Source organism: Hemibagrus wyckioides, linkage group LG25, assembly GCF_019097595.1.
Source record: "Hemibagrus wyckioides isolate EC202008001 linkage group LG25, SWU_Hwy_1.0, whole genome shotgun sequence".
In the NCBI taxonomy this organism is placed as follows: Eukaryota; Metazoa; Chordata; class Actinopteri; order Siluriformes; family Bagridae; genus Hemibagrus; species Hemibagrus wyckioides.
Window position 1 is genome coordinate 12315892 of NC_080734.1, and position 19981 is coordinate 12335872.

General features: G+C 38.7%; 1 protein-coding gene across 3 annotated transcripts; it reads left to right on the forward strand.

Annotated features, from left to right (window-relative positions):
* The first annotated feature begins 3287 nt into the window (after positions 1-3287).
* On the forward strand, positions 3288-15859 carry lrfn5b (leucine rich repeat and fibronectin type III domain containing 5b). 3 transcript variants are annotated; one of them, XM_058378574.1, is made up of 5 exons: positions 3295-3371; positions 3947-4045; positions 5460-7230; positions 10190-11612; positions 12067-15859. In XM_058378574.1, the coding sequence occupies exons 4-5, from the start codon at positions 10216-10218 to the stop codon at positions 13037-13039; spliced, it is 2370 nt and encodes a 789-aa protein (XP_058234557.1). In that variant the 5' UTR covers positions 3295-3371; positions 3947-4045; positions 5460-7230; positions 10190-10215; the 3' UTR covers positions 13040-15859. The 3 variants fall into 3 exon arrangements, with proteins under 3 accessions (XP_058234559.1, XP_058234557.1, XP_058234558.1); XM_058378576.1 differs by lacking the exon at positions 3947-4045 and having other exon boundaries at positions 3288-3371; XM_058378575.1 differs by having other exon boundaries at positions 3336-4045.
* The last annotated feature ends 4122 nt before the right edge of the window (positions 15860-19981 follow it).

The window sequence follows — 19981 nt, forward strand, 5'->3', positions numbered from 1 at the left end:
TTCTTGATGTCTGATTTGGTAGCTAAACCAAACCAGACAGTTATGGATGAATTGTGAAATTATGGATGAAATGTGATGTGAGTTACAAAAACGATGGCAAGATTAAAAAAAGGCTCAACAATGTAATCTCTTTTTTAAGAAAAACAGTAGTATTACCTATATTCACCCCACCTGGATTGCTTTCATTATATAACATTATATATTAACATCATTAATAACACACCTACTGAGAATGTCTTCATGGAGAAATGCATTTAGTCATCAGGGTAAAGGTGTTAGAAATCACAAAGCTATCACTGAAACAAAAGCTGCCATCCCTTAATAAGGAAATAATGAATTGCCATATTTGTTGGTAATGGTGTATCGACATAATATCGACCAACTTCTTTATCTTGGTCAGCATCATTGTAGATCCAGAGCATGTCCTAGGTACACTGGGTGAGTGGAGAGAATGAACACACTCTGGTTGGGTCATGAGATCATCCCACGGTACATATTTTATCCAAGTCAAACACCCAAAATGTTCAAAAACCCAAAATCTCTGTGATGCTGAGACTTGAACTCCTTCAAATCAATAGGCCTAAGCATTAACGATTAAACTACCACTGCCACATCCCTTGAGCTGTTAATGGTTTGCATGTTGGGTAAGAGTCACTTTATACATATACATATAACAACTTGAAATGAAACCTGATTTTAAAAAATTACATATATATATATATATATATATATATATATATATATATATATATATATATATATATATATATATATATATATATATATATATATATATATAGTATTTTATCTGGCCTACTATCTGGGGTGGTGGGTAGGGGTTGTGGGGGTTGTTAATAATTTAGCTTAAAAGGGTTCAGCTAGCAATAAGGATGAAATCCCCTGGCTTAAACAATCCCCAAATCTAAATCCACTGAATTGGCATTAAAAAGAAAAAGAAAGATGTTCAGCAGCATTCATCTGTGCTAAATTGACCTACACAAATAATGTATTGTAAGTTGTAAGATTAAGATCAAAGAATAAAATCATGAAGCACCTTGATTAAGCTATATTGTGAAGAATTCAGGCTGCTCCTGAAGCAAAGGGGAGTCCCATCTCATTATAGTTGAGTGAAGCTGATAAAGCATATATATATATATATATATATAAAACATGTTGAGGATATGCACATTACACTAACACAACACTATATAATAATTAAGTAACGTTGGTCCTTTACAGAAGCAACCATTTGTCTAACAGCTAATTTCACGCTTAGAGGTCTAGTAATTGCTTAGTCTTTTCAGTCATGAAATTAATTAAATAGATTAATCAAGATAAGATATGTATACACCAAATGGCGTGTACAAGACCTGCAAAACTAGTACCCTCAGGTGCATTATTATGATTAATTCATGCCTATATGGACCATTATAAATGAACTCCTTTTTCTCCTGATATAAACAGCTGTTTAGAAAAATAGCATTTGCATATAATTATCTAAATTACACACATATGGAATGCAAACATTGTGTCTGTTGGTGGATCTATAAGCATTCATGCCATGGTTGGCATAGTAACAAGATCGAGGCACCATGTGATGTGATGCTCTCGGAAAAAAATAACAAAAAAAACCTTCTTGAAGAAGGTGACCGAATTGCAAATTAAAAATAACACTGTTAGTGTCTATATTCAGGTAAGTTACATTAATCAAGCAGTTATATTTGAAGTGTTACCTATAACTCATGTTATATTTATAAACCTTATTCATTTTTGCTTCAGAAATTAGTGTAAAATGTAAAATGGCAGGAGGATCTGGAATAGGAACAGTAAACTATCTACAGTCTACAGCTAACACTTGCCATTTTGGAAATACACGCATAAATATTTCAAAAAAATACATAACAGTAAGGAACTGAACAGTATCACTTGTTCTGGTTTCTTGTCTGAAAAATACACATAATATCATATATAAATATATATCATATAAAAAATATATGTCTTATTTATGTGTCTTATTTAAAAAAAAAATTATAACGCTACAGATATCTGAAGAACTAAACATAGATAGAAATAGTGAAGAAAATGAGGTGGAAGGTACTAATTATAATAATTAATAATAATAAGAAGAAGAAGAAGAAGAAGAAGAAAATGATGATGACAATGACGACGATAATGACGATGAAGAATAGACTAAGAATATTATTTGGAATGTTATTTCAGAATACATATATTCTGATATTCTTCACATAATGTGGTTCATGTTTTAAGACATTTTCACGTGTCTTATTTAAGAAATATTACAGGTATATGGAGAACTAAACATAGAAAGAAATAGTAAAGAAAATAAGGTGGGAGATGATAATAATAATAATAATAATAAGAAGAAGAAGAAGAAGAAGAAGAAGAAGAAGAAGAAGAAGAAGATCATGATGATGATGATGATGATGAATAGACTACAGACTACGAATATTATTTGGGATGTTATTTCAGAATACATATATTCTTATATAATTCTGATATTATTCACATAACGTGGTTCATGTTTTAAGAAATTGTCAGGTGTCTGTCACTACAGATTCCTGGAGAACTAAACATACTGTAGCAATTAGTGAAGAAAATGAGGTGGAACATAATAATAATAATAATAATAATAAGAGGAAGAAGAAGAAGAAGAAGAAGAAGAAGAAGAAGAAGAAGACGAAGAAGAGTCATGCATACTATTTGGAACGTTATTTTAGAGTACATAACTCTCTAGATTCATTAAATGCTACACTGGGACTCAGACTGTGCTTGGCTGATTGATTCTGGCAATGATCACACTTCCTCTAATGTTTTAATTATAGCCACTAAGAATGTTCTGAAAGGTATAATCTGGAAGAAATATCAACCAAAACCGTTTCCTAATCTCTAAAATCAATTATTACATAGGGGGAAATATGTAGGCTTGATGAATTGGAGTAGCGACTTGTGATGCATGAACGCAATTAAGCAGCAGCGCAACATGAAGCCCGACATCGAGCTCAATTCAATTAAGCTGCACGGTGTAGGAGGCGGCTTGGCTCTCGAGCTGCTGCTTACCAACACAATACTCTATTAAAACCTGCTTCAATTCATGAAATAACTTACGAATTATTTTTGCATTATTTCATTCATACCGCAATTTATTATGTGTTTTTTTTAAATCTCTCTCTCTCTCTCTCTCTCTCTCTTCCCACAGTATGCAAATTCACTCGCAACGGCTTAACTACTTTTCATTGGACAAGGTGTTGCCATGGCAACAAGACAAACGCAAAAAAGAAATGGCGTTCCTTCAGTGGAGCTGCGAGGACGTGGGGAAGTGGATTGAATCTCTCGGATATCCCCAGTACACGGTAATATACAGCAAATCTGTGCTGCTGTATTTCTTAAACGTCTTTAATACAGGATGTATAGTATAGTATTAGAATGATGACACAGACGCTCCTGAAAATGAAATAAAGCTGTTCTGAGCAGAGAGCCAGGCCCTGGTGCTCTCTCTGAAATCATCATAGAAAACATATATTTTATCAAGTAGTTCATCTTTAACTCGATGATTGTAAAATGTAACACATAGTTCTTTAAGAAAAATACCCATGTTTACCCCTCTTGTTAAAAACTCTGGACAGCTTTTCTTTAATAACGCTTTGTCATCACTGCCCCCTTATGCTTTCCCAGCATCACATGGACAAGAAAAGCCTTTTTGTTCTAAATAAACATCAGCAGTGTGTGCTTTTCTCCGAACAACATAAAACAGTGCAAAAACAAAGATAAACAAACATTCAGATGTAATGTAGGCCACACATGAGCACACAAATGTTTTTTTTTCCTTATGGCTACACCTTTTCATTTGCTCTGATTAATTAAAGCAATAAAATGCATAAAATCATGTTTTTATATTTGTTGTGATTGTATATTAAACTGCTCACAGGCGTGCTTTACTGAGAACTTCATCACAGGCAAAAAGCTGATTTACGTAAACTGCTATTATTTGCCACAATTAGGGATCACTGACTTTGAACATATGAAGGTAAGAATGTCATCTACCACAACATACCAAGTTTGTATAGACAGAAATACACTATATTGCGAAAGGTTTGGGACACCCCTCCAAATCATTGAATTCAGGGTGTTGTTTTTCAGGGGTCGAAGACCCTTAGTTCCAGTGAAAGGAACTCTTAATGATTCAGCATACCAAGATATTTTGGACAATTTCATGCTCACAACTTTGTGGGAACAGTTTGGGGATGACCCCTTCCTGTTCCAACATGACTGAACACTAATGTACAAAGAAAGGAACATAAAGACATGGTTGAATGAGTTTGGTGTGGAGGAACTTGACTGGCCTGCACAGAATCCTGACCTCAACCTGATAGAACACTTTTGGGATGAATTAGAGTGGAGACTGCAAACCAGACCTTCTCGTCCAGCATCAGTGCCTGATTGCACAAAAGTGGAATGGTCCAAAAATTCCCATAAACACACTCCTAAACCTTGTGGAAAGCCTTCATAGAAGAGTTGAAGCTTTTATACCTGCAAAGGGCAGACCAACTCCATATTAAATTCATGTGTATGTAAAGGCAGACGTCTCAGTTTTGGCTCGCAGTCTCCACACTAATTCATCCCAAGGGGGTTCTGTCGGGTTGAGGTCAGGACTCTTTGCAGGCCAGTCAAGTTCCTCAGTCATGTTGCAACTGCAGAATTCCTCAGCAACTGTTCCCAAATCTTTTGGCAATATAGTGTACATTGCTTTTAAGAATTTTCACATCATTTTTTGTAGTTTGCAAATGATGACACTTAGAAATGTAGTTATAAACTAACAGATGTTTAGGAAAAAGACCAAATATAAAGCTCCACCTTCTTCCTTGATAACTTTCTTTAAATTCCCATCTGTCAGTTTCTGTACTCACAATGACGTTTCCACACCTACTACCTCCCTGTCTCTTCCCTACTGTTCATCAACTTCCACCCAGGGGATGCTTAGTATCTAGTGCACATCAGAAGCTGGCCAGAATTAGCCAAGTTCTTAGAGTTCTCCTGTTTTGCAAAATCACTCTTATTTTTCACTTATTCTATATGACAGTCAGTTAATTGAGGAGATGATCTGCTCTAGCATAGCAAAAGTGCACTTGTGTCATTAGTCACTGTGATGAAACATGCTGGGTTGGCTGACTTTTGGATATGAAAACTTTTGAAGATCACTGATGCATTTAGAAGTCAAAATTAAACACGTGCACGCATAATTGGACATTTTAGAACTATTATATCAGTAATCATAATAATCATAACAAGGATATCCTTGAGTATATGAGTATAAAGTAGATTTCTGCTCAGAGTTGAATTGAGACACAGCAGCTATAGAAGAGAAGACTTTAAAAGCCTGTAGAAGCCCTGTCATTTTGTAAAGCATTTCATAATGGATATAATTCACTCTTTTTTTGCAGGCAATCTCAGCATGTGTCCGTGAGCTGCTAGGCATCTCGGAGCCATTGTGGAGTCGCAGTATTGCAGATCCTCCAAGAGATGATATGGGCATGTTTTTGGAAGTCAAAAGCAGGACTGGAGAAAGAGCTGATTCCATTACCTATGCTCAGTTCCTCAATTACCAAAAGAAGTAAACAGCAAGATTACAGTAAAACAGCTGATGAATCTCAGTAAAACAAATCCTGAAAGATGTTAAAGCTTTTCTTTTAATTATAATTAGCTTTACAAATTTGGCCAAGGAGCTTCATTACTTTTATTGTTCTTCACAACACGATCTATCCCTGGTGTGTGATTGTGGGGAATAGACTATGGCTTACTGGGTTTTGCCTTCATAATTCAAGCATTCTTTGTCTTATGTGTTTTACAGTGATAGGGAATTGGAAGTTATGTAAGGTTTAATTTGGCCTGTAGTATGCTTGGGCTCATTTAGTGCCATCCTTTTTCATAATTTTATGAAACCCAAATAATTAGTGTAGCTTTGGGAATAATTTTACATCAACCATTAAAAAATGTAAAAAATTCCTAAGGATGCACCAGTCTGATCTCTGGTATTAGAGCTAATACTGAACTGAACCACTGTATTGGCATTGGGTTGGACATAATTTTATAGTATGCTCGTGCATTATGTTGCACACAACACAGACCTTGCACATGAACACAGGACACTAATTGTCTCAAAAACTCATTGTGTACATATGCTTTGCACAATTTGTCAACATAAACTGGAAGAAGGACATGGTTCTGGTGACCAGTGGAACTGGTTTATCAAATGCTTTTAGTTGCAATATTTTTTATTTAAGCAAGGCATGTATGCTCATTTAACACTCTAAATAAAAGATACATTAATAATCCTTTTCATTTTGTTGGCCTGCAATATAATATAGTTTTAAACCGAGTATAATATGATCACTTATAGAATTCCAGGATCATTAATGTTTTTGTTATTAACCAGTGTAATGCACAGATTAAGGCATTGATAGTGACATTTATCTGTTATTAATACAGTTGATTCAGCTGAGCTAATATGCTTAAGTGGTCCCATTAGTGTTAAACCCTATAGAAGATGCGAGAGTGATGACATGCCCTCCTGGAAACCTGCTAAGCAATACTGGGGATTAGATTCATTCCCGACAGCAACAATTAACAGTGAAAAACATCTTCAGCGCGCTTTTTCGGTGATCTCTAATCTGAAGCCACGCACGTCCAGCTGCGGCTTGCGTTGCGCTGTCATCATGTCAGAGAGCGGCGGCGCGCGGAGAAGCGAGCGGATGTGACACCTGCTCCGCCGCTCCAGACTGACACCACCGGAGGCCATATTTGGGGCGGGTGAGCCAAGAGATGCTAAAAACATCTGCCCTGGCCTGCTGTGATGCGATCCCAGTTCAAGCCCAGTCGCGCTGTGTGTTTGCTGTCGGCGGCCACTGAGACATTTTCTCCGCTAAAGCGGCGCGTAAAGCCGTAATGCGGACACGCGCGGAGAGAGAGACACGCGAAGAGGCATCCGCAAGTGAGGATTTCACTGAGGCTCCTTGTAGCTGGACGTCTGTTACTCCTGCAGAGATGGGATCCCATTCGTGTTTTATCTAGTCGTCCACCCGTTCGCCCATTACGGTCAGCGCTAAAGAAGCCGTCCTCAGAGGGACTGGGCGATCATGCTGTAACGGGAAGAAGCGGGATTTGGTGGGAAGAGGGGCGGTGTGCCGCACGAAGCAAGGCTGATATCTACACAAGGTAATTCTTTTAGAAGGCGTTGCACCCTGATGCTTTTCTTCTGCACGCTGCTGCCATTTTGCAAATATGAAAACGTAAATGAAAGTTCTTTATTTTTCCTTCGACAGGGATGGTCGATTGTTGAAATCTGATCTTATGAAGAATGCACCCTGTTAGTGCAGATAGTACATTGCAAGGTCACAGAATTCCATACACCAGCGGCAATCGCCACTGAAATCTTTATAGGATTACATTGCAAAGTCGTGTCCTACCCGACAATAATCGTCTTCCAGCCTCATTTTAATGCATAGGCTATGTGGTAAGCAATTATGCATGGCTTCCAACCTAACCTTGGTGTTGAGATGGCAAGCAGAGCATCTTATTACCTTCTCAATACACTATGGCACCGAACACTTCATTATTCAGATTTCATACTGTCTGTACATATGAAGATTATTTATTGCTTAGAAAATGTAGAGACCTATTGATCTATCCTAAAACACTTTTAACTTGGGCTTGCTATAACATTCACTAATTAATGCTCTGTGCATGCCTACATGCCTCAGATAAACTGTTACCTTATTAACCATCAGTGCTTTTATTAATTAAGGAAGTGTAATGAAGACTGTGGAATAAGACCTTGTGTGAGAGACCATGGATGTGAGAGAGACATGCTTTAAAGCTCACTCAGAAAGCTGAGTGCAAGATATTCCGCTGATTTCACTTCAGCTCTCCAGTTACATTTAAGCAGTAATATCTCATTAATGATTTCACTAGACCTACCTGATAATGGTGATGTCATCTGCATGTGGGTCATCCCAATTTACAGTGTGTATGGATGAATTTACCTGTGCTTAATTGTAAAAGGGGATGAATCATAATCACTGCACATGTTCAGCTAAAAAAAATGGCAGTGAAACAAATAGGGAGAGATTAATATATGGGCTGAAGATTTTACTGACCTGATTTTAGTGACAGTGTGCAAGTAGTCACCACTGCTCCATTAGCGGTATCCATCCGCCGCCTGAGCAACCAGACAAGTCATGAAAATGCCTTTTAAGCATGAAGCTGGGCAGACATGTTTCTGTCACTGAAAGCTCTGGTGTCCTGTAGGTCTGCAGTTTCAATCTGAAATATTTTCTGTTGTATCTGCTTGGAGGTGGCTATAGTAGGTCAATACAGAGAGATTTTCTTACATTTCAAATTGTCAGCTGGATTCTTGATGTTTTGGTTTATAGGTTATAACATAATAATGGAACCTGCAGAAACCAGTCTTTGACAGGCTGATAATCCAAAACATCTGACTACTGCAGTCTAAAGCCTGATCCCTGATGACCCTGATACACACACAACATGGTGCAGGGCAGACGCTGTCTAAAAAGGCGGGCCAGAAAGTAAGATATAATAGCCCTGAATTTCAGAGTATTTTTAGAAGCAGGGCTCGGCTGTATCAGGTATTGTCTGCAATCTGACCGCGTGTGATAATCTGCAAAGTGTGATATGTATTTGGCAAATACTTCCCCCTCTTCTCCCCAATTCCTATGGCGTCTTTCTGTCTATTCATCTGTTATGAAACGCACCCATTTTCAATTCTTAAAAAAAAAATTCTAAAGATGCATTTATGCTGTCCTTTTCACATTTGATGTTTTTCTCTTGGATAAAAGAAAAAAAAAAACTCTGCTCTGAGCAAGTTGATGCAGTGTTTCAGTGGGGGGTAATAGTGGCTCCACTTCAGCCCAGCAAGCAGACAGAAGCTCTGCCAGCTAAAGCAGCCAGCTGGTTGGCCTGCAGTACCAGCGGCAGTTGGTTAATAAAGTGGCATGATGTGAAGGGCATTTGACATGCTAAAAGACTGTTACAATCAGCTCATTGAACAATTACATCACAGCTGAATTCATGTGAACTGTTATATGTATTACAGGTCACCTAATGTGGCAAAATGTCACATATATTCACACAACCACTAGCTATTTAGCTTGCTCAGAAGCAGAACATTTCTAAATTGAACGAGACAGGGGTTGTAGAGGAAGTTTTATCATACAAGACAACATTTTTTCTCCTAATCAGAAACATTTTAGCCCTTTAGGATTTCTTATTGTAGGTGTCAAGATAGCTCTGCTTTGTGGCTTGATTTTACCCACCGATAGCAAAAAGTGCGATCTGATAAGTCCCACATGATTGTAAGCATGATACATGACAGTTAGCATTTCAGCTGACAGTTAGTGACACCCTGGGCACTTGTGAATGTAGTTAAAGACCCATTTCCCTTGATGGCAAATGTCACAGTTAGATATCCAGATTAAAACAGCATTCACACATCAGTAGTAAAAAAAATGTGCTAAAGATACCTTTAAAAAAATAACGAGCACTATATAAATGCTCTACGGTAAATGGTCTTTAAAACATTTCATAAATTCACCATTCATAATATTAGGGTGTATTAAAATATTATATCCTTGTCAAGGTTATATGGCTGTCAAGAGTCACTGAATATATACTTTATCCCTCCTCACTTTTGTATAGACAGAAACTTGAGCAGAAAAGAAGCACTATGGAAAATCAATATGAACAGAACCATGTCTCCCTCTTGATGTGGCATCTGTGCTGATCCCTTCTCTTTGTCTCCAAATGATCTTTGGAGACATCAGCCTAATTTCAATGAGTAACTGGATGGTCAGAGGAGTCTTTGATCCCTTTATATACAAAGATGAAAGGCTAAGCATTATCATACCAAACCCGTGAATCAGTACAGCAGGGGTTTCAGTTGATCTGCCCTAGGCCCGTTTCTGTGCATTTCCTCATTCTTATTTTTGACACTTTATCATTTATAACAAGAAAAAGTTGCTGTGGAGCATTCTTCATCAAACCTGACCTCACAAATCTTTTGCACCTCAGATTTATAGGTATTGTTGTGCTGTCCTGTTTACTTCGTAGACCTGAATTACACACTGAGACATTTCTGGTTCATCTGTCTTCACAGGGGTGGTATTACAACAGTGAACCCAGATGGAGACCATTTTTGTTTATTTGATGGTCATGATCATGGCAGTAAAGGCCCAGAAGATCCAAATATGTCCCAAACGTTGCATTTGTCAAGTGCTGCCTCCCAACTTAGCCACCTTATGTGACAAAAAGGGGCTGCTTTTTGTTCCCCCAGACATTGACAGACACACAGTAGAACTGCGACTCGGTGACAATTTTATCACAACTGTCAAACGGAAGGACTTTGCCAACATGACCAAGCTTGTAGATTTGACACTTTCCAGGAACACAATTGGCTCTATCACACCTCATGCTTTCAATGATCTGGAGAACCTGCGTGCCCTGCACTTGGACAGCAACCGACTGACACGAATCACAAACGACACGTTTAGCGGCATGTCCAAGCTTCATCATCTCATTCTGAACAACAACCAGCTCACGTATATTCACATAGGAGCCTTTAATGACCTCCTGGCCCTTGAAGAGCTCGATCTCTCCTACAACAATCTAGAAAGTGCCCCATGGGTGGCCATCCAGCACATGACTAGTCTGCACACCTTAAGTCTGGACCACAACATGATAGACTATATACCTGAGGGCACATTTTCGGGCCTCATGAAACTCAAACGTCTGGATGTGACTTCCAACAAGCTTCAGAAGCTTCCACCTGATCCAGTCTTCCAGCGTGCAGGTGTTTTGGCCACATCAGGCGTTTTGGGTCCGTCATCATTTGCATTGAGCTTTGGGGGGAACCCATTACGGTGCAACTGTGAGTTGCTGTGGTTGAGGAGACTACGGCGTGAGGATGACCTAGAGACTTGTGCTGCTCCACAGCACCTCTCTGGACGTTACTTCTGGACAGTGTCTGAAGAAGAGTTCCTGTGTGAGCCTCCCCTCATCACACGTCATTCCCAGGAAACCCGGGCATTAGAAGGCCAACATGTTACTTTGCGCTGTAAGGCACGGGGTGACCCAGATCCCGTTATTCACTGGATTGCCCCTGATGGCAGACTAGTGTCCAACTCATCTCGAACAGTGGTGCACACTGATGGGACACTAGATATCCTCATAAGCACAGTGAAAGACTCTGGATCGTTCACATGTGTGGCATCCAACCCTTCTGGAGAAGCACAGCAGACTGTTCAGCTATTTATCATCAAACTGCCACATTTCACAAATGACACAAGCCTAGTACAGGAGCCAGATCCTGGATCCTCAGATATTGCTACATCCACCAAATCAGGTGGAGATGGTGGCACTGCCATTAGCAACACCAAAGCTGGGCAGGAAAAACGGGTGCTGATTTCTGAAATTACATCCTCCTCTGCTCTGGTGAAATTTAACTTACAACGGAATATACCCGGGATTCGGATGTTCCAAATCCAGTACAATGGCTCCTATGATGACTCGCTAGTCTACAGGTAAGACAATACATTTTGACATTTTACAATAGGCATTTTTATATGTACAAGTAACTGTATTCAATTTGTTCTTCATTTCAGTGTAATGGCATTCAAGAGAGTTGTTTCAAGAGTTGAATAAAACTTAAAGCATTCTAGAAATGTAGAATTTACTCACATGGCTCTTGAAATAGTCCCCAAAGATAAATCATGATTCTTATCAAGTTAAAGCATTCAGATAATTCATAGGGTGTTTGATTGTGGAAGTAATGAGGACTGTGGGAACACATCAGTAGTACTTTAAACAGTCCACAAAGGAAACTCAGGTGTGTGACATCAGCAGCCAGGAACTATCAGGCTATTACTTGTTTCTAATATTTTTCACTTGAGTTGAGCCCAGTGAGTTCTAAGTACCAGATTAATAGAGTAATGATTTATAGATTTTGCTGATAATTTAAATCATGTGTCTTTGCAGAATGATCCCCCCAACCAGTAAAACCATCCTGGTGAACAACTTGGCACCTGGGACATCGTATGACCTCTGTGTGCTTGCGATTTATGATGACGCAATGACCGCGCTGACGGCTACCCGCGTGGTAGGGTGTGTTCACTTCGCAACAGAGCCCCAGTACCTCCGGTGCCACTTCATGCAATCACAGTTCCTTGGAGGTACCATTGTTGTCATAATCGGAGGTATCATTGTGGCCTCAGTCTTGTCTTTCATCATCTTCCTTATTGTACGTTATCGAGTGTGCAACCAGGAGGGAGAGGACAAGGGAGTAGAGCTAGGAGAGGTTCGTTCTCAGTCCAGGAGTGAGCAGCTGCAGGTTTGCGGAATCATCAAGTCTATGTCCAAGCAGGTTCTGGGTGTGGAGATGGATGCCTGTCGGAAAGTTTCCCCACAGCTGGAGTCAATGCCAACATTAGGAACTACACCTGGGCCTCTGCCCTCTAAACCTGCCCTTCCTGACTGCACCGTTACTACCTCTGCTGCCAGTCACAGCTGGCATCCTGCCTCCCCCAACACCCAGCGTCCCATGCATGCTGCCTCACACAAACCTACAGGTCCTCAAAAACCAGACACGCAGATCAGTGTGGAGCTTGACAACACCAACAAAAACAATTCAGCCAAGTCGCGCCCGAAATCTGCCCAGATGCGAGTCTACTCCACCACGGTGATGCCAGTGTCCAGAAGGGCACAGCTCGAGTCCTCACGCTACATGACTGTTCCAGTGGGATGTATGAGAGTGAGTCGCAGACACTCTTTAAATGTAGACTCCTGTAAGCAGCCCAGCTATGGGAGTCTCCCACAGCAGACTGGCAGCCTTCGCTCTAAACGTAGTCTGTCCATGAGTGGCGGAGATCTTCCCCAGCTGGACGTTTCAGTCAAAATCCATGGAAAAGACTCACTGTCCAGGTCAGAATGGGTTCTAGAAAGCACACTTTAATTAGGTTTTTTACAACCTTATCACACTGGTTTTTGGTAGACTTACAGACCATTTTATTATTATAGGTCAGACAAAAAAACTCAAATCTTTTAAAAGTATCTGGTTTCTGTCTTGGACATGACACTCTTACATAGTGGGGGGAAAAAAGGCAACAGACTGATCAGTGTCTTTTTTTTTTTTTTAAAGAACAAACAAAATACCATTTTCTGCATATACTAAATAATGCAGTTGACATGTATATTACTTTGTTATATGGAGAAATCCATACAGTACATCCTGTATAAACATGTTATGTTGTGTAAAATAAAATGTGAAAAGCCCCTTTGTTTTCATCTGATATTTAAAACAGGCTTGCCAATATAACTAAGCTTGCCAATAGAACTCATTTAAGATGTGATCATTAGTTAGAAATAATAGGCAGAACATTTAGTGGATTTAAATATTTATTTGCTAAAACTCACCCTGTAATCAATATTGTTCCTGATTACGCTCCATTATCAGTGTAGTGAGATTAGTGTAATGGTCTCTGCCCTTTGTTCCAAAGCCATCTAAACACACACGAAAACATGATACGACGGATTTAATCCCTGTATAATGCTACAGCAACGTACGCTGTACAGAAAGCATTGTTTTATTGACTGCACAGTGAACCATCAAGTCACAATACAGGGGGTGTGGTTATGGCAAGATAACTGTGAATATATCATATTTAGATTGGGTAATTGGAGAAATGGTTGTGGAGAGCGGTTTGGATGCAGAATTAATGTTAAACTCCACCTAAATCATCCCACACCACCACAGATTTTGTTTTACAGCCCAAGCAAAAATTACATGCACAATGCACAAAAGTAGCCTAGCTGGGGGAAAAAAAAAACCCTTTGCATTTTAGTCTGTACACTGCAGAAAAAATCTTAGCAAGGAAAATATCTCAAATATAAACAAATTCAATCATTGTTATTTTATTAAGCCTATTTCTGGATGTTTTACCCATTTCAAGATTATCTTATTTTGCTCATTTCATGTGTTTGTAGAAAAAAGCATGATTATCTGCCTATAGTATATGATAATAGATAATATGCCTTGAAATAGGCCTGTTTGTTACAGTATATACTAAACTCATAATGAAAAATCGCAGCTAACATTTCTTTTTGTCCAGTATATCATTACTTGCTAAGATGTTTTGCAGTGTAATATAAATGATTATGTTAACAAAAGACTTTATTTAATGATATTTAAGTTATTGAGCTGTGTGTCACATGAGATCCGCTGGCAAGCTTTGAGGTTTACAGATTAGAAAACAGGCATCGATACATCATGGAGTCTAACAATGAAGCAATCAGAAAGCTGCATTGTCAATACTATTTCATTCTGATGTTATCTCCAGTATGGAGAGATGAGCTCATGTTCTTTCTAGCTAGGTGGAGGTAATATATTTCATGGCTGAATAAGCCTGCAGCAGTGAAGGTTGTGCGGTAATTATTTTTAGAAGTGTTAATCTTCAGCTCCCACGGCAGCACTGAGTAGGAGAGGGGATCTCTCACAAGCATAGGCTCTCTGAGGTCTTCTGTTTGTTCAAAGGAATGGCAAGAAGGCTATGAAAGAGGCCATTCTAGTCCCAGGAGACTCTGCTCCCCTCCCTTTCCCACAAGCTCTCATGCTTATAAAAGCAGCCCTTAAATTTCACACAGACAACGAGCCTGCATCCACCATAGCACCGATTACAGAACATCACTTTACTTGACTGTTAAAGGACAAATGGGTTTAAATTGGCAATAATTTGCATCAGCAGTAAGAAGATTTGTGGCTTCCCATTTAGCTAGATGCGCCACTGGAGAGATAAATGCCAGGTATCATTTTAAAAGAATAAATGTAAATGATGCCTATGGATGGATAAATGCAACCGTGGAATATGGTGTTGAACAGATTAGGGTATTAACATTACTGCTGGAAGCTATGATGTCAATTAAGGATTGATTAATTCATGCACATGAGGAGGGCAGGTCATTGTTCCTTCTGCTCATTATCAGTATTAAAATGCTGCAAACTTTAGCACGCTGTGTGACAGTCTCAAATCGGTCCCATAAGGGCGCATAAATAAAACATGAGTATCAGGGGCGAGAGCTTCGCTTGAAATCCGACAAGGAGCTCCTTAGCTCTTGGGCTATGATTCAGTCAGCTGCAGATAAACAGAGCTCATCCTGTTCGTAAAGGGTCAGTAATTACTACTCCTGCCATATGGTGCACTGCCACTTTAGCACTGATATACCGAGGCCAAGGTAATGAGAGTTTCAGTTTAATTACCCTCATATAGGAGAAGAGTCAACCACTTAAGATACTCCTGAATAAAAGCTTGCTGTCCTCCTTTGTCCAAGACCAAAAATATAGGCGATATTTACCTTTTCAACAGATGCAGTCAGCTAATCAATACTTAATGCTATACAGATAACATGTCTGTATTGTTCCATAAGTTTTGCTCTTTATTTTAAAAAGTAATAAAGTTTTGTTTTGTTTTGTTTTGTTTTGTTTTCCTTTTCTGCAGGTGCCTTTTCACTGGGTCATTGTATAGTTAATATTTCTTGGAACATTTTTCTGAAACAAAAGAAATGCTCTGTTGTAGGATTTTACATAAAATTGTTAATGGGACAACCACAGAGTCGTAGATGAAACACTTTTCTAAGAGACTTCTAAGAGTACGTACAAGCCGAATCTCTGCACGTCAACTCTGCAAACATACAAAGAATGTGATTCTATTTTGTCACATAAAAAGCATCAACTTTGTCTTTCTTGCATTATTGATTTTCCAATTAAATGTCTACAATGAGGGCAGAAAATAAATGGTTTTCATGTGTCCAGTGACTGGACTTTGCATTCCTATGGAGTAGGATTATAAACAGAATTATAATATATGCAGAGGCAATTTCAAGCATATGCATTATTAATGCAGGAAAATGTGCTCTGAATGAACATCCTTGTTAATATTGAATGTGATTACTCCTTCTGGGAAAGTGCTGTCTAGAATACAGTAGAGTAATTGAAATGGTAAAGCCTAAAGAACACTCACGACTAGACTAACATGGCCTGCCATAGAACTCAGGTGAAACTGTTCGAATGTCCTATGGAAAATGTGAATTGATTCGAAAACAATGGTCCTTTCAATATTCTGTATTAATTCAGCACTGGTGTTGTAGTGCGCTACCTCAGTGCAATTTCCTTCCTTTCTCCTAAATGCCATTTTGATATTACTTTTGATACAAAAGATAATCGCAAATTGTTCGGTCTTTAACATCACCGATCTACATTTTATGAGCAATTTCAGAAATTATACCTAGGATTTAATTAAGGTTCAATCTACACTGTCTCACTAACCAAATGATCTGTTTTATGATTTAACCCTGACATTTGGATTTCATGATCCTTAGCATACAATTTCCTCTAACCTGATGATGATAAGCTTTTGATACATTATGCCTTTTGTGATTGCTTGGCATTCGAATAAATCCAATGATCACACAAAAGTAAATGTTCAGTAAAGCATCTCTCCTCAGCGAAATGACAGACAATCATCCTCTTATCAATACATTAATCAATCATGGGCACATGCATGATTTTTTTCCGCTCTCTCCACACCTCCATGGAATTCAAGGGGATCTGCACGCAGCCCTTCATGACTTTGTTACCTTGGCAACATATTTCTGCATAACTATATGTGAAATGCAGGCTTTGCTTGCTGCAAAGACACACAGGATTCTTCATGTCTGGAGCGCTGTGAAATCACATCACCTGCTGTTATCACACCGCCAACAGATGCATGTGCACGGACATACAAATACATATACACATAACCATGCAAATATACACAAACATGCAGTGCATTTTTACTTAGATCTGCATGAACTCTACTAAATAAAATATTCACTTTTGAATATTTTATTAATAACAAAGCATAACAAAGCATATCTACTATAACGGCATGAAGGCAAACAAACAGCTCGGCCTAAACCCACTTTTCCATTTCATTATGGTGACAAACTGCGGTGGCATATGCCCAGAAACATGATGAAGCAGGCAGAGGATTTGGCTTGAGGGGAAATGCTTAATGAACAGGCAGAAAACACCCATGTTTTTGGTGCTTACTCTGGGCAGGAGGCCTGGCTGCATGAGAAGTGGAACATTTGCTCCCCGCCACCTTTCACAATCGCAACATCGCTCCAAACCTAAACAAACACACGAGCAGTCGACTCCTCCCAGTGATATTGTGAATTCCACACACATGCATGACACACAAACATGCTTCCGTTCTCTGCACACATGGCACCCGCTGTTGGCAGCTCCTTCACAGACAATAGGAAATTTGTGTTGCAGTAGATTTCACGTGAAAGATTTAATGTCAGGATCTAAATTCACACCCACAGACCTGACAAGGCTTAAAACAGATTTGCGTGAATTATGAGGTACATAAACAAATACAGTGATCAGCCATAACATTAAAACGACCTACCTAATATAGTGTAGGTACCCTTGTGATGCCATAAAAGCTCTGTCCCGTTGACGCACAGACTACACAAGCGCTCTGAAGCTGTGCTCTGCTGTGGTATCTGGCACTAAGACAATAGCAGCAGATCTTTAAAATCAGTAAGTTGTGAGGTGAGTTCTCTATGGAACAGAGTTGTTTGTGTTGTTTGTGTGGCACATCCCAGCCCTATCAGACTGAGATATAGGAAATTTGTGAGCCAAGACAACACCTTGAATTCATTGTCTTGTACCTCAAACTGTTGGCAGGGAGCATGGCAGGTAGCATTTTCCTGGTGAAAGAAGCCACTGACATTAGGGATGGCACTGGCATGAAGGAGTGTAATTGGTCTGCAACAATGTGTAGGTCAGTTCCACATGTCAAAGTAACAGCCACATGAATGCCAGGACAGAAGGTTTCCCATCAGAACATTGCCCAGAACATCACACTTACCTTCTTCCCATGACGCAACATGGTGCCATCACTTCTGTAGTTAATCCATGCACATGCACCTGGCTATCCACAAGATCTAAAAGAAAATGTGATTCATCAGACTAGGCCACCTAGTCTGGAGATGACCCACTTGTCTAGCCGTCATTATTTGGCACTTATCCGAGTTACTCAGCTCCTTATGCTTGCCCATTTTTCCTTCTTCTAACACATTAGCTTTGAGAACTGACTGTTCACTTCCTGCCTAAAATATCCCACCCCTTGACAGGTGCCAGTGTAACAAGATAATCAATGTTATTTACTTCACCTGTCAGTAGTTTTAATGTTTTCTGTTTAATGGTTTGGCTTTCTACATTACCACCATTATTAATCATTACTGTCAGGTACTACAAAGATATCTGTGCTTTCTAGCCTTCAGGCACAAGAGCGGAAAAACAAAAGAAGATGAGAATCAATATGGTGGGTATACCACAAACAATGGTTAATGGATTTATCATGGGCATTTCTTCTCATATAATTTAACATATCCCAATTTTCCAATCATGCCTGGTTACAGAATAAAAGGGACTTTAATAAAGAGTCACTGTTGATAATGTAATGTAATGCAAAAGATTTAATCTGTTCAGTCTGTTGAGTACACACAATAAAGTATACAATGGATTGTCTAGTGCATAAATGGACCGATTATAAAGAGTACAATCAAACAATTTTACATAATCTTACAAGCTCCTTACTAGTGTTTATCCTCAAATGTTAACCATTATGTTATTCAATTCAATTCAGTTTTATTTGTATAGTGCTTCTAACTGTGCACATCGTCACAAAGCAGCTTCACAGGAATATAAAAACACAGAATGAATATTATCAAGTTTCACATTTTAATTTATATTTATCCCTAATGAGCAAGCCAGAGGCAACAGTGGCAAGGAAAAACTCCCTGAGAGGATTGCTCTGTCTCTAGAGTAGTGATGAATCATAAAACTTGGACAGCATGGGCCTGTATTGTTCCAGGTCTGAGTGAGATAGTATACCTATCTAAAGAACAACAAATATGCATGACAGAAGCAGTGAAGCCTGGTTAGAAATATCTCTTCCCTTATTTCTGGAATGAACTCACTGTTCAACCTTGTATAAATATACAGCTCTATTCTTATGTGTTCATGTTGAATTTTGAATACTGTAACCTACATAAAACAAAACATGTTCAGATTAAAATGTATTGAATGTGAAAGAAAAAAGAGAACAATTTGGGCATAATTATAAGGAAATGATGATCTATCATTCTTTAAAGCCATAACATTTTGGGGTACAAGATTTTTAAACTCTTCCCACTGTGGTGGACTTGGCCATTTGTATTTAATCTAAATCCTAATAAAGGAATACATAAAGAGGCTGATGAATAATAATGTAATTTTTTAACAAAATCTGTTCTGTGATGTCAAATGTCACAATAAATGTTATTTTTTTTTACGTAAAACAAAACTGTACTGACGGGGTCTGCTTTTTTAAGTAGTTAAAAGGGTTCTTGGTTGCAAAAAAAAAAACGAACCCTTACTGTTCTCCAGCTCTCACATTTCCCAAAAACCTGAGACTGAGAATTTACTGTATGAGTGAACATAGTGCATTACAAAAAATTAATCAGATGTTTAAACATTACATGAAATATTTAAACTCACTGCATATTCTGACCTCTATTGAATCTCTTAAATGCCACATTAAGTGTCACATTTTGTCTGTGATGTTATAATAGAATTGTGCCTTTCACCTGACTGATTCTTCAGCCTAATCAGGCAAGTAATTTACACACAGCTAATATATGCCACTAGTTTTAATAAATGTACAGTTCAAGTAAAGTGAACAAACACTGGAGGAAAAAAAAATCCCCATTGTCATTATGGTGGCTCGTGATAAACAGTAATGAAATGGGAATGACTGAAATCTTTTAATTAAGGGAACAAAACACTAGTAGGGACTCATATTAT

Excerpts from the sequence above, each read along its gene's own strand:
- lrfn5b (XM_058378576.1), top strand. The coding sequence starts at position 10,216 with ATGGAGACCATTTTTGTTTATTTGATGGTCATGATCATGGCAGTAAAG. Across the intron at positions 11,613-12,066 it reads GATGACTCGCTAGTCTACAG|AATGATCCCCCCAACCAGTA; the intron begins GTAAGACAATAC and ends GTGTCTTTGCAG.